The sequence below is a fragment of the Momordica charantia genome (assembly GCF_013281855.1).
Source record: "Momordica charantia cultivar OHB3-1 chromosome 10 unlocalized genomic scaffold, Mcharantia_2.0 BLBB01000010.1, whole genome shotgun sequence".
Taxonomy (NCBI): Eukaryota; Viridiplantae; Streptophyta; class Magnoliopsida; order Cucurbitales; family Cucurbitaceae; genus Momordica; species Momordica charantia.
The window spans coordinates 1,355,676-1,368,913 of NW_028275158.1; the positions used below are offsets into that span (position 1 = coordinate 1,355,676).

Sequence of the window (13,238 nt, forward strand, 5' to 3'; positions counted from 1 at the left end):
AAAACTGATTATATTTTTACTGAAAAAGAAAAAAAATAGAATAGACTGACCAATTTTTGTTTGCCGAAGCCTGAAGGTGCAGCTCACGTGCGGAGTAAAGCGTGTGACGTGAGATGGGAGTTTTCCGGTGTGATGCCCCATACCTAACGATCCGACGCAACAACTTCGTGAAACGGAAGCCACCAGCTTCATCGATCCCGCCACTCAAATTGCAATCAACAATCAGGAATCAAAAATCATACAAATTACTCCAAATCAATCAAATCTTGGCGCAGTTTCCAGTAGTTTCCCCCCTTCCCCTTCATCGTAATATTACTCCAAATTGCCCCAATTCCCTCTCTCGTCTTTCCTTAATGGAGTTGAAGCATTTTCAAACTTTGAGATAGACCTTTCTTTCTGTCTCCTGCATTTTTGTCATGGTTTATCGATTCCTTATGGCGAGAAGAGGAGGAGCAATTGGATCTTGGCTTGGTATCGTCGTGCTTTTGATTTCTGCGCCAATTCATGTCTCACCCAGATCGGATAGTGAAATTAGGGAGAGATTTTATGGAAACTTGATTAACTCAACGGCACCCACTTCCGGTGACGGTAGCATTGCCCAAATGTTCGATAAGGTGCTCGAGAAGGAGTTTTCTGATAACGATCTGCCTGAAGGTTTGGGACTTCAGCTCTCCTCCCCCTTCCCCCTCACGTTTGTTTGCATGGAAAACTAAGAACAGGGGAATTGAATTTTTCTATGCTTTGTTTGAACTTAGAAGAGACATCAAGAACCTTCTAGTGGACCAAGTTAATATAGACGTATAGTCATGATGATTTGTTTGATTTTGATTACGAGATTTTTTTTTTCCTTTCAATTTGCTGCTTGGGGTCCTTTGTTTTCAATTCTTTTTTTCAGTAGAATAACGCTAACTGTTTTATTAACTATTTTATGATTTTTTTCCCCAAAAAAAATCAAATAACAGAAGGAAAATGATAGCCCACTTTTTATTTTTGTTGAAAAAGAACGTCTTACAATTTTGATAAATTTTGTCGTGTCTATTGAAAAGGAAGTTTGTGTATTTGGAAGAGAAAGAGAGTGTGCGTAGCGGATAGAAAGAGGACAGTAGCTAGCAAATGAAATGCGGTACAGTGAAAAGTGTACAGTGGTAGATCAATTGGACATAAACCGTATTGTTTGGTGGTTCAGAGCAGTATTCTGCGAGAGGAAGCGAGTCATGGAAAGAAGCGCATGCAACAGGCGTTCTGATTGTCAAGATTGTGTATACAGCTAGAGTGAATTTAGAAAAGGTTTGCAATGAAAGAGTGTGATTAGAAATATAGTGGTCATGCTATAATAGGGAAGATGGTGTACAGTCTATGGTACCGGGAAAGAATGTGGTAAAAGAAAATGATAGAGACAAATATTTGGAATTTTAAGATAAGCAGAGGAGTACGTACCAAGAGTAGCAAGTGTAAGGATGAAGAGATTCGAGAGATTATAGTGAGATAATAAATGTGTTTGGACATGGTTCCATGAGATAGAGAGTGGTTCTAGTTCTCATTCTATGATTTTTGAACAAATACATGTTTCTGACCTTTCAAAGCCTTACTTCTAAATAACCCAAGAAGATACTACAAATAGATATTATTTAACTTGTGAACTTGAAGTGGCTTTAGGAAGAAACTAATACTTAATAGTTTTCAAATTCATATTGAACCAAACATCAGAATGGTGTTTTCATTTTTTTTTTCTTTTCTCTAATGTTTTGACTTTTAGTGAGCATCTTCATGGGATTAACCAAACTGTAGATATTTAGAATCAGTGTAGTATTTGAACAATTTACTATCGTTCCATGGATTATGCATGGTGAATGATAATGCACGAAGAAGATAAAATTCTCTGTGAAGCATAGCTTTAGTTTTGTTATCTGCTTTCGTAGTGGGATTGGACTGATAATTATTCTATTCTTTGCTATTCTTCCAGGGGCTGTTCATTTTCTTATTTTTAATTAAATTCAACAACAAGCATATCATTTTCTGTTTTGAATTTTCTTCATCTTTTGGCTGCTCAATTAACATTTGATTGTACCTTCGACTTTTACTAGGTTCTGGTGGAAGCAGCTTTAATAGCAGCGTTGCTGATCAGGAGGTTGGTTTTATATCCCATAAAACCAATGAAACTTAAAATATGTCTAGACCTTTAAAGTCGGGTTTGGACTTGTTTTTCAATTTTTGAAAGAATTTCTTTGGCTTGATTGTGACGTTTAAGTAAGTTGTATATCTTTCCTAAGATGCAGCTTAAGCATTCTCTATGTTAAGGAACCTTTTAAATGAATAATTTTGCTAGGAGCCTAGGAGTGCTATTCTTGTCGCCATGTTGGTTGTGTGGGCAATGCATGTTAGAAAATGAAAATATTTAGTTTTCTTAGGGCATTTAAGATCTTGAGATTCTGAAAGATATTTTCTTCTAGTCTGCAATTTGTTTGATAGCATGTTGTATATAGTAATATTGTTATCATATGCTCTGGAACTTTTAAACTCAACACTCAATGACTAAATTTCAGTTAAGTTCCCTCCCTCCCTCCCTCTTAAGGTATTGATAAACTTATTTGATAGGAAAGTTCAAGTTAGAAATCTTAGGCCATAAGTTCCAACTGTAACTATAAGATCTTTGAAATATATGATCGAAGAATTATTTGACTTCTCAAATTTCTGATACTCTTACTCTTTATATTTACAGGCAGAACTGGAGACAGTAGCTAAAATCACGCATGAGAAAGGCAAGAAAAATGAGAGTCAAAAGACAAAGTATGAAACTAAAAAGTTGCTTTTGTCTTCAAGTACTTAATTGTTCTATTATATAAAGTCTGCTGGATTCTTTTGAACATACCAGCTGTTGGAGTTAATGTTACATGCTCTTCATTCCTAAAAATTTCTCACTTGCTAGCTTCTGTTATTGAACAGTGGGACAAGGGCATTCCAATTGCAGGATGTTTTCTCTCTTGAAAATGAGGACTCTGATGACGTCACAACGTTGATTGATAAAAAAGTAAGTTTGAAATAGTCTTGGTAACTGATACTGAAGGGACACTATGACTGACATTCTATGTACGATTTCCTGGTATTTTTTTAATGAAAAGTTATATGATTGTAGGATAATGTATTTGTGATGTCAAACAAGAAATCAAAGTATCCAGTACTTCAAGTAGATTTGAGGTTAGATTTTATCTTTCCCATTATTTACTGCACTGAAAAAGTTTATGCTAAAGTTGTTGAGATATGTTTCATGCTCCATTGATCCCATTCTTGCAGATTGATTTCAGACTTGGTGGTGGTTATTGTTTCTGCCGCAGTTGGAGGGATTATATTTTCTTGTTTAGGGCAACCGGTTGGTTTTGCATCTTTTTGCTCAAAGTAATTTATTACACAGTCCACTGCCTACTGTATGTAAAGTATCATTACAAACTTGTTGGATTATGTGTTAGGTTATTGTGGGCTATCTTCTTGCGGGGTCAATCATTGGACCGGGAGGTCTAAAATTCATCAGTGAGATGGTCCAGGTTTGCTTCATACATGTAGCAATTAATATGCTTAGCATACATCTTTCTGACTTCAAGCTATGTAGCACAATACCCTCCTGCTGCTGCTATGATTGAATGCTTAAATTGTGTAATTTGGTCTGAATTGAATATTAAATTTTTAACAGTATATATATATATATATATATATATATATATTTGGCCAAGAAACAGAGGAAATGTATTCAATATCAATTTTTAATAGTATAGTTGGAATGCATATTTACACATTATATGTCAAGTTAAGATGTTATTGGTATTCTGTAAAACTGCTTGAGGAGAACTTCACTTCCAATTATTTATGGGCTACATGAAAGGATGCTTTTGCGTTGCATCCAAAAATTATTTATGTTCCCACCACTTCCGTATATCTCTCTCTCTTTCCCTCTCTCTGGAAATTTCTAAAGCTTCTTCTGCTGCATCAAAAAAATTTCTTGCCGCGTATTAATCACCACCCTTCCCCATATTCCCCCCCATTCCTGTGCAAAGTTTTACGTTTCTACTTTTTTTTCATTTTAATCAATCACTGTAGCTTTATTTGAAATATAAATAAAGTCTATCATATACAAACATGTTTCTAATGAGTAATCACATTCTTGTGCTTTTGAATGCATCCAATAGGAGCCTTTATTTGATGTTTGACATTCTATCATTAATGCTTAAAACTTAAAAGCATAGGTTTTGTCTCAGGTTGAGACAGTGGCACAATTTGGTGTTGTATTTCTTCTTTTTGCTTTAGGACTGGAGTTTTCCTTGACAAAGGTATATTCATTAGTTAGATAGTTTTATTTCTTTACTCAATAATGTGTTAATTTTCCCTCTATGTTTGAAAGAACTACATTTATACATAACTTTCTCATGCAGTTAAAAGTTGTGGGAGCTGTTGCTGTTTTGGGAGGTTTTCTACAGATCATCATATTTATGCTCTTGTCTGGCATAATTGCGATGGTAATATCTGAATCTCTGCATATTTTTCTGGAAGAAAAAGGCTAAACACGTCTGGTAAAAATGTCAGCTAATATTACATTTTTGCCACTTATGCAGTTAAGTGGGGCTAAACTGTCCGAGGGGGTATTTGTTGGTTCATTTCTATCAATGTCGTCGACAGCAGTGGTAACTTTATGATATTTTCTAACTGCACGAACAATCTTTTTTGCTTTGGCTCACACTAAAGTGCAGAACACCATGCACATGGTATTCTAATTTGCTTTTTCATTTATTAGGTTGTGAAGTTCTTGGTTGAACGGAATAGTAGTAATACTCTTCATGGTCAAGTTACTATTGGAACACTTATCTTACAGGTATTATTCTGCCCGTCATTGCAACTATGATCATTTATACTTAAAATAGCATTTACATTAGAGGTCTTGATTTTCTACTGTATATTTATTTATCCTGATTTATTCAGGATTGTGCTGTTGGTTTGCTGTTTGCCTTGCTCCCAGTTTTGGGTGGTCACAATGGTCTTCTTTTAGGAATGATATCTATGGGAAAGTTGTAAGCAGATCGCTGTGCCTTCAATGCCTTCGGTTTTTTTTTTTAAATATTTCTGGTTTTGTTTGTTGATCCTGAGCTTTCTTTATAGATGTTTGAGTGCTTAAAATGTGTACTGTTTACAGGCTATTGGTTTTGTCTGTATATCTCATGGCCGCATCTGTTTTGTCATGGTCATTTGTTCCCCGCTTTCTTAAGTTGATGATGCAGCTGTCGTCTCAAGTGAGTCAATAAGCTGGGTCCTTCTCTTAGCTTTGTTTTTGGACTGACTAGTCAGCTTACTGTTTCCTTTCTCTGTAATTCAGACAAATGAGCTGTATCAGCTTGCTGCCGTGGCATTCTGCTTGCTGTCTGCTTGGGTAAAGCCACATGTCTAATTTTCCGTGCCTTGGCTACTAATTGATTCATCCTACATTAGAAAGATGATTCTTGCTGATTGTTGAGTTATTTCTCAGTTCTTATACCTTGTTTATCAGTCCTTTTAGATCGATCAATGACGGCGTTGAGCCAATGTGCATCATTCTAAAATTGATTAGACTATAGATGTCAGCCTTTAGTGGATGGTCCCTTCAGTGTGGCTGCAAAAGAGCACATAACATTAATTCTAGGAGCACCTTTCATGGCTTTTTATTTTTTTTAATTTGACTCTTTCTAGTGTTTGATTGATTAAAAAGGATTATAGATGATGTCCTGAGTGTAAAAATTGAAGTTCAGAAGTTAAGTTGATTACTTATGAGCATGGTGAGAAACTTGAATTCAGGTAATGGATAAAGGAATTGCAACACTTGTGATTGATCAATATTGGATAGAGAGGCCTCAAGACGTTGATAATATGGAGATTGGAGATGAATATAAGAGATATGCATTCCTGGAAGGTGGAAAACCTAGAAAAGAAATTGATTTGTTTTATTGTATCTACTAGCTCTGCTCAATATTCAGTGTTAATAGTCCTCTGATACTATATTTGTTTTGTTTATTTTCTTTTTATTTGGATAACTAATTCTGCATTTGATTATCTAAATATTGAGCTTGGGAAAGGTCACAAAATAAAATTGATATAGAAGAATTTATTAGAATTATATAATATATTTTCTTTGTAAAGTTGAACCTCCTAGGATTGTTGACTTGCTGCAACGTGACATAAACTGCTGTATGTTACTTTGTATTTGCATACTGAAATCAAATAATTTAAGACTTGTGCATTTGTTAACTTTTCAGTGCAGTGATAAGTTGGGTCTCAGTCTTGAGTTGGGTTCCTTTGTAGCTGGAGTTATGGTATCTACCACTGAATTCGGGCAACATACTTTAGATCAGGTACTGCAATGACAATGAATGAATACTGCCAGCTCCTTCAGTTGTGCTCGTCATGATGATATATGGACAAAGATTTCTATCGTATATTCTTCTTTTAAATCTTCATTTTTTCTCAAACCACCATGGGTTCTTCTACACTAAAAAGTGGCAAGTTGTATTTTAATGCTTCTGAAGTCGGGTTAAAACTACAGTAAGTAATACAAAACATAACTATAGGGTTAGGATTAATTGAGGTTGCTCAAGCTAGCTCAGACATCTACCGTTCTTAAAAAGAACCCATGTTTTTATGAGTATCTATTAATTTGTTCTTCACTTTCTTCTTTTCAGACTTTATCTAATCTGTAGGACACTATCCATCTTTTGTAGCATAATGTCATTCTGCAATTTTGGCATTTTATCTTCTCGGGCATAATCCTTCTTGCATTAGGATTTTAAATGGTTGTAAAGGTTTACAAAGTTTGATGATCTCTTGCTTTATAGGTGGAACCAATCCGTAACTTGTTTGCAGCTTTGTTCCTTTCAAGTATTGGAATGCTCATTCATGTACATTTTCTGTGGAGCCATTTGGATATTTTGCTAGCATCTGTCATGATGGTTGTGTTCGTCAAGACAGCAGTTTCTACCATTGTTGCAAAAGCATTTGGGTACAGTATTAGAACTTCTTTTCAGGTAAGCTCATTCACTGCTTTTCTTAAGAATTTTATTATTATTTATTATTATTATTTTTTATAGGAAACAATGTAGGTATGTATATTCATAAAAAGTAACAGCCTAAAGGCCGGGGGATGAGAAATCCCCCTGCCTTAAAAAAAACTAGTGTAGAACAGCTTTCCAATCCCGTACAAGCATCATAAGAGTGTAACTACAAAAAAAGACCTTGTGGTTTAAACACCGTGTGGAAGTGGTGATTTGTACAAAATTACAAAAAGAATCAATAGAACGAGAATAATTGTTGAAGACCCGACTGTTTCTTTCTTTCTTGAAGAATTTCATTTCATGATTTCCTAATCTGGTTGTTTATCTCAACTCTTAGGTTGGAGTTATGCTTGCTCAAATTGGAGAATTCGCTTTTGTTCTCCTAAGCCGTGCTTCAAATCTTCATCTCATTGGGGTTACCTCTCTCTCTCTAGATTTTCTCATATCTGCTCCGTGTCTGACAACCAAAATTTGACGATAGGCATTCACATAGCACGTACTTAGTTCTGGGTGTGAAGCCTCAAGTATCAGTTACAGTCCCAGTCATTTAAATAATATTATTGCAACAATAGACAATAGTTTGAAATTTCGACCGTGCAACAGTAAAGTTCGAATAATAAAAAAATTGCCTCCAATTCTTAGCTTCCTTTCTGAACTTTCCAGGCATGTAATTTCCCTTTGATAGGCCACCTTCATTTTTCCGTTTATGCATCCGAATGATCGCATGTCAGATTCATTCAACTTATTACTCGTGTTATAGTGGCATTAATCAATACCTTTTCTTATTTCCAACTTTTAATGCAGGGGAAAGTTTATCTGCTGCTTCTTGGAACAACAGCACTTAGTCTGGTGAGTTAATATTGCATTTGTACTGTGAAGTTCCTGCTCCTGTACGTGAGTTAGGGGAGGTGGAATTGTCTGTACTGTTTCTAGTGTGTTTAATGTCTAAATAATGATGCGCAGGTGACCACCCCTCTTCTGTTCAAATTGATACCTGCCGTGTTGAATTTAGGGGTTCTCATGCATTGGTTTCCCTCAGAAAACAACATTCAAAACGAGGTCTCTCTCTTTCTCCTGGTTCTTTAGATTAGATTCCACATCCTTTTAGTATTTTGGTTAGTGGGAAGAGATTGGTTTGTTTACTTCCATTTTCTTTTTTTTTTCTTTTTTTTTTCTTTTTCCAATTTTACTTCTGCAGGAGAAAGCATCAATGATCGAAGCACACAACAGAATGTTGTGACTGAACATTAAACTTAGCATAGCCATCTCCCCCCTCTCTGAAAGGTTTGTGAATATCAGAGCCGAATTCTCAGCCTTAATAGATTTTGGTTTTGGAAATCCCTTTTTCTAGGATGCTTTTAGTTTCACCATTGGTTCAGCTCAGCTAGGTAAATGTACAGAAAAGTACATATAATTTTTTGGAAGCGAGAAAAGAAAGATAAGAGTTCTCTGAGAGCTGTAAATAGGATAATTGTAGGATTCTCAAATGTCTTCTTGAGGAACACTATACTCACTATTTAAAATTATAACCAGTGTACGTTACTAAATTGATGGCTGATTCATATTCTATATTTATTATTTAATCCTCTTTATCAGAATTGGAAACCCCATCATATTATATGCGTTCAATTTTATAGTATTGAATGCCTGAGAGAAGTATTAAATAATTATTGTCATTTTTTTTTTGAAAAAATTTATGCATGTGCCTGTTTTATATTTTAAAAGGCAAGGCAATGGTTCATTTGGATCTGTCTACAAAATTTTCGCAGATACCATTCTTTTGATTTTGTGATTTTGGCAAGACACTATTTGGTGACAATCATAGCCTTGTTTTGTTGAATAATAATGCATGCTTTAATATTAAAGTTATAATTCAGGTTAAACTTGGAAGAAATACAATTTATTATATAAATAATCATGTGACAAGGTTGCAAATGAAAACTACTCTTTACGGAGTGGTGGTTTTGACTTTTGAGAACAATTCTTAGTAAAGTAAATTATGAAACCAAAACTTCATTGTTGTATGCAATTAGGTGATGGTAGGACGAGTTAAGGTTTCTTTAGATGCTCAAAAAAAAAAAAAAGGATATTTTTAATTTTTTGCTATCAGATTAAATGAAGTTCATGTTTGTTATTGTTTTATGAGACTAATCCAGCAAATCTTATATAATTATGATTAATTAATAAACTATTACCAATTAATTCCCAAAAAATAGATAAAAATGAGTTAATTATAGATAATTAGTGAATAATTTTAATTAAGTAATTATAAATAATAAACTAATGTTGAAACTTACCATATCTAATATCTACTCAGTTCCGTGAATAATATTTAGATGATTACCAATTAATAGGTATCATCCAACCTACCAATGTTAAGAGCTGATAAATACTCAAGTATTATGTCTAGACTATCGCATCTAACAATTAAAGGACATTTCCGTCATTTCATGGAGCTCATCCCTATGATCCAGATTCCTAGGTTCCCTCCCACCTCTCGCCTTACAATTACAATTTGTTTTTCTTTTTTCTTTCAAAGAATACAAAAAAGAGAGAAAAAGAAAAAAGAAGTTTGGGTCACAGGCTTGCCTTACAGCCAACCTCATGCTCATCTGCCAATTACCAAATTGAAAGCTCCACCACTTCCTCCGCCGCCGGCCGTCCACCCGCGTCTCCGGTGGACCCGAAACGACCGGAGTTCGGAATTCCGATATCAGACCTGTAGGCGCGGCGGAGGCAACCGCCATGAGGCTTGTGGTGCCTCTGCAAGGCGTAGTCCAAGGCCGCGGAGGTCTCTTCCTGGGCTCTCTAATTCCTTGTGCTCTCTTCTACTTCCTCCAGCTCTATTTCAAGCGAAACCGTTCTCCCAACTCCGACTCCTCCTCCTCCAATCCTCCCTCCCCTTCTGTCTCTTCCTCTAACCTCGTCGACTTCCAGCGCTCATCTTCCCGCTCCAATTTACTGGCCCGTGGATCCATTGGACGGGTTCGGCTCTCTTCTCGAGCCACCTCCATTGCTAAACCCAATAACTCTCCCTATTATATTGGATTGGATCGCGTTCTTGAGGATCCATACCATAGGTTGGACAATCCGAACGGGACTATTCAGCTTGGGTTGTCCGAGAACAGGGTATTCTTTATATTTTGTTTCGAACTCTTTTTTCAATTCTTTGAGATTTTTGTTTCTGAAGCACTATCTTCTTTAATTTATTGTGGTTGAAGCTGTGCTTTGATTTGCTTGAGAAATGGATATCGGAAAATTACACCGGTTCTATAAGCGGAGGCAATAGCGTCGAGTTGAATATTACGGGGATAGCTACTTACCAGCCTTTTGATGGATTGTGGGAGTTGAAAATGGTATTTATATTTAATGTCTTTTTCATCTATTCTTTAGGTGGTTGCATGTATTTGCTCCAAACTTTCGGTTCTGTAATGTTGGATTTTAAGTCCAGGAGTGAGTCTGAATGTAGTTTAATTTGCTCAAGTGTTGTTTTGAAAATGATATTATTACAATGTCTGTGTTTATGTTTAATCTGCTTTCTCTGCATGAGCTCTGAAGTTGACGACACAAAAACGCGTCTGTGAAATGCAATATGTATTTTTGTCCATGTCCTGCTTTCTTTTCCTGATAGCTGCATTGCCGTGTAAAGGGCTTTAGAGGGATGAACGTAATGATAGTTACAAGTTAAAACTGATGTGAAGCTGAACTCACAATTTCTTGGGTATGTATTGAGATATTGGAAACTTAAAATCTTAAAGCATATTGCTCTTTCTTTCATAACCAATCATATTATTCTTCATAGGATTTATTGATAACAATTCTAATACAAGTTAATGCATCCAACTTCTTTGCATGTTTTGAATCGTATCAATTTCTTTTTGTTTTGTCTTTTTGGCTTATTCAAGAAGTGGGTAGCTGTTCCTTAAACGTGCTGTGTTCCCTTCTCTTGTTCGTTCCTCTTTCAATATTGAATACTGTTTTCCTAATAATATCTTCTCAATCATTACAAAAAAATTTAATGAGCGCTCAGTTCCAGGCTCTCGTCTTGAAACTAATACAATCATTGTAGGCTATGGCAGGTTTCATGTCTCAGGTAATGGGTGGTACAGTTGCTTTTGATCCATCCAATTTATTGTTAACATCTGGTGCCACCGCCGCTGTTGAGGTACTCTGTTTCTGCTTAGCAGACCCTGGAAATGCATTTCTTGTTCCAACTCCTTATTATCCCGGGTTAGTAGCTCCTCAACTACATTCAAACTTTTGATAAGAAAAAGTTTAGTGTCGGAAAAAGAAGTTTAGCCACCTAAGTATGCAATTATTTAATTAGAAAAGCCATATGCAGTTTCGATAGAGATATGAAGTGGAGAACTGGAGTGGATTTAATACCAGTTCACTGCCGCAGTGCTGACAACTTCAATTTGAATATCACTGTTCTTGAGCAAGCATTCAATCAAGCCAGGAAACGAGGAGTAAAAGTTCGAGGAATTCTCTTATCTAATCCTGCAAATCCTGTTGGCAACATGTTGCCCCGAGAAATGCTATACAATATTTTAGATTTTGCCCAAGAGAAGAACATTCACATTGTATCTGACGAGATATTTGCAGGATCAATTTATGGAAATGAGGAGTTTGTGAGCATGGCTGAAATTATTGACTCAGAAGATTTCGACAAGGATAGGGTTCATATTGTGTATGGGCTATCAAAAGACCTCTCTCTTCCTGGTTTTAGGGTTGGTGTCATCTATTCGCAAAATGAAAACGTTCTGGCTGCTGCTAGAAAATTGACAAGATTTTGCCCAATTTCTGCTCCAACCCAGCGTCTTGTAACCTTGATGCTTTCGGACAAAACCTTTGTGAACGAATACTTGGAGACGAGCAGAAAGAGAATTCGAGAGATGTATGTTCTTTTTGTGGCTGGTTTGAAACAGTTGGGAATTAAGTGTGCAAAGAGCAGTGCTGGTTTTTTCTGTTGGGCTGATATGAGTGGACTGATGCATTCTTATAGTGAGAAAGGAGAACTTGAATTGTGGGAGAAGCTACTCAATGTAGCTAAAATTAATGCGACTCCTGGATCTGCTTGTCATTGCATAGAACACGGATGGTTTAGATGCTGTTTCACTACACTTTCTCGAGATGATTTGTTGATAGTTATTGAAAGGATTAAAAAAATTGCTGTAACTTGCAAATCTCCTAGTGGAGCTCCTGCAACTCATTAGCTTCGACAGTTGAAGCTGACTCTGGAATTTCTGATGACATAAACCTTTCTTTTGGTAGCAGAAGTTTGAACGACCAAAAATTCTTTCAGGTTCGGTTCGAGAGCCTAAACTGACATATGCTTGATTTGTCTATATTGGGTGTTTTATCGTGATTTTCTTACTCGGTAAAGGTTTTGGTGACGCTAGTTTGATGGGTTACAATGGTGTTTGAAGTGTAGATTGCCAAGAAATAGCAGAGTTTATGCATATCCTCCATGATTGTAGAGGGTAAAGTGAAAAGCACCCATAAGAGTTCCTTTTTCTTCTTGATCTTGAGTCACAGCTCGTATCTTCCTCCTCTGCCATTCTTGAAACATTTTTCTAGTAGGCTGATCTTTTGATGAGACAATACTGTGATGCTCTTTGAAATGAGAGTGGCCTTACCAATCAAAATCTTCATTGGTTTTGATGGAGCAGAAGCCCATTTTATAGGTTCCCACTAAGAAAACCAGAAGTTGGGTTGAAATATTGAAGAGCCAAATGGGATATCTAGGTTTGTGTCTTATCAGAACCATTAGATTTCAGAAATTATCGTAGATGATCTCATTACTGGTAATATTTACAGATTTGTTGTAATGTGGAGTAATCTACTAATTTAGGCCCTTTTTAGTTGAACATTCGATTTTTCCCCCTTCTATTTTACCATGATGTATTATTGTCTTTAAAGTAGGAATTTGGGCTAGGAGAATTCATATTAGTTTTGTAAATGTTAAAAAAAAAAAATCGCCATTTATTTCTATTCCTTCTCATGAATTAGTATTTTATTTGAGTTCAACAATATGTGGGGACTGAAAATCCTTTGATCAAGGATATATTCGTAATTTAATATTAATGATAAACATGGTTAAAACTTTTCAACGTTGACAAAGTAGATAGATGTAATTTTAGAAATATGAGATGAAATATGTAATTTAAGTTCAAA

The 13,238-nt window shown here is 35.8% G+C and overlaps 2 protein-coding genes across 2 annotated transcripts; both read left to right on the plus strand.

The window, feature by feature from the left end:
• Positions 1–72: 72 nt before the first annotated feature.
• On the plus strand, positions 73–8,608 carry KEA5 (K+ efflux antiporter 5). The gene is made up of 20 exons (XM_022285265.2): positions 73–654; positions 2,085–2,128; positions 2,720–2,787; positions 2,944–3,028; positions 3,134–3,195; positions 3,292–3,367; positions 3,465–3,539; positions 4,248–4,319; positions 4,422–4,505; positions 4,602–4,670; positions 4,781–4,858; positions 4,966–5,054; positions 5,177–5,273; positions 5,357–5,410; positions 6,270–6,365; positions 6,846–7,034; positions 7,399–7,476; positions 7,866–7,910; positions 8,025–8,120; positions 8,260–8,608. The coding sequence occupies exons 1-20, from the start codon at positions 417–419 to the stop codon at positions 8,299–8,301; spliced, it is 1,737 nt and encodes a 578-aa protein (XP_022140957.1). The 5' UTR covers positions 73–416; the 3' UTR covers positions 8,302–8,608.
• A 947-nt stretch (positions 8,609–9,555) lies between these two features.
• ACS12 (1-amino-cyclopropane-1-carboxylate synthase 12) lies at positions 9,556–13,053 on the plus strand. Its single transcript, XM_022285266.2, has 4 exons — positions 9,556–10,190; positions 10,283–10,417; positions 11,131–11,291; positions 11,404–13,053. The coding sequence occupies exons 1-4, from the start codon at positions 9,807–9,809 to the stop codon at positions 12,275–12,277; spliced, it is 1,554 nt and encodes a 517-aa protein (XP_022140958.1). The 5' UTR covers positions 9,556–9,806; the 3' UTR covers positions 12,278–13,053.
• Positions 13,054–13,238: the final 185 nt, after the last annotated feature.

What these genes read in the sequence shown, in the direction of transcription:
- KEA5 (XM_022285265.2), top strand. Translation starts at nt 417, where the DNA reads ATGGTTTATCGATTCCTTATGGCGAGAAGAGGAGGAGCAATTGGATCT. An exon ending in ATGATATCTATGGGAAAGTT is followed by an intron (nt 5,055 to 5,176) that starts GTAAGCAGATCG and finishes TACTGTTTACAG; the next exon opens with GCTATTGGTTTTGTCTGTAT. An exon ending in GGCAACATACTTTAGATCAG is followed by an intron (nt 6,366 to 6,845) that starts GTACTGCAATGA and finishes CTTGCTTTATAG; the next exon opens with GTGGAACCAATCCGTAACTT.
- ACS12 (XM_022285266.2), top strand. Translation starts at nt 9,807, where the DNA reads ATGAGGCTTGTGGTGCCTCTGCAAGGCGTAGTCCAAGGCCGCGGAGGT. An exon ending in TTGGGTTGTCCGAGAACAGG is followed by an intron (nt 10,191 to 10,282) that starts GTATTCTTTATA and finishes TTGTGGTTGAAG; the next exon opens with CTGTGCTTTGATTTGCTTGA. An exon ending in GATTGTGGGAGTTGAAAATG is followed by an intron (nt 10,418 to 11,130) that starts GTATTTATATTT and finishes CAATCATTGTAG; the next exon opens with GCTATGGCAGGTTTCATGTC.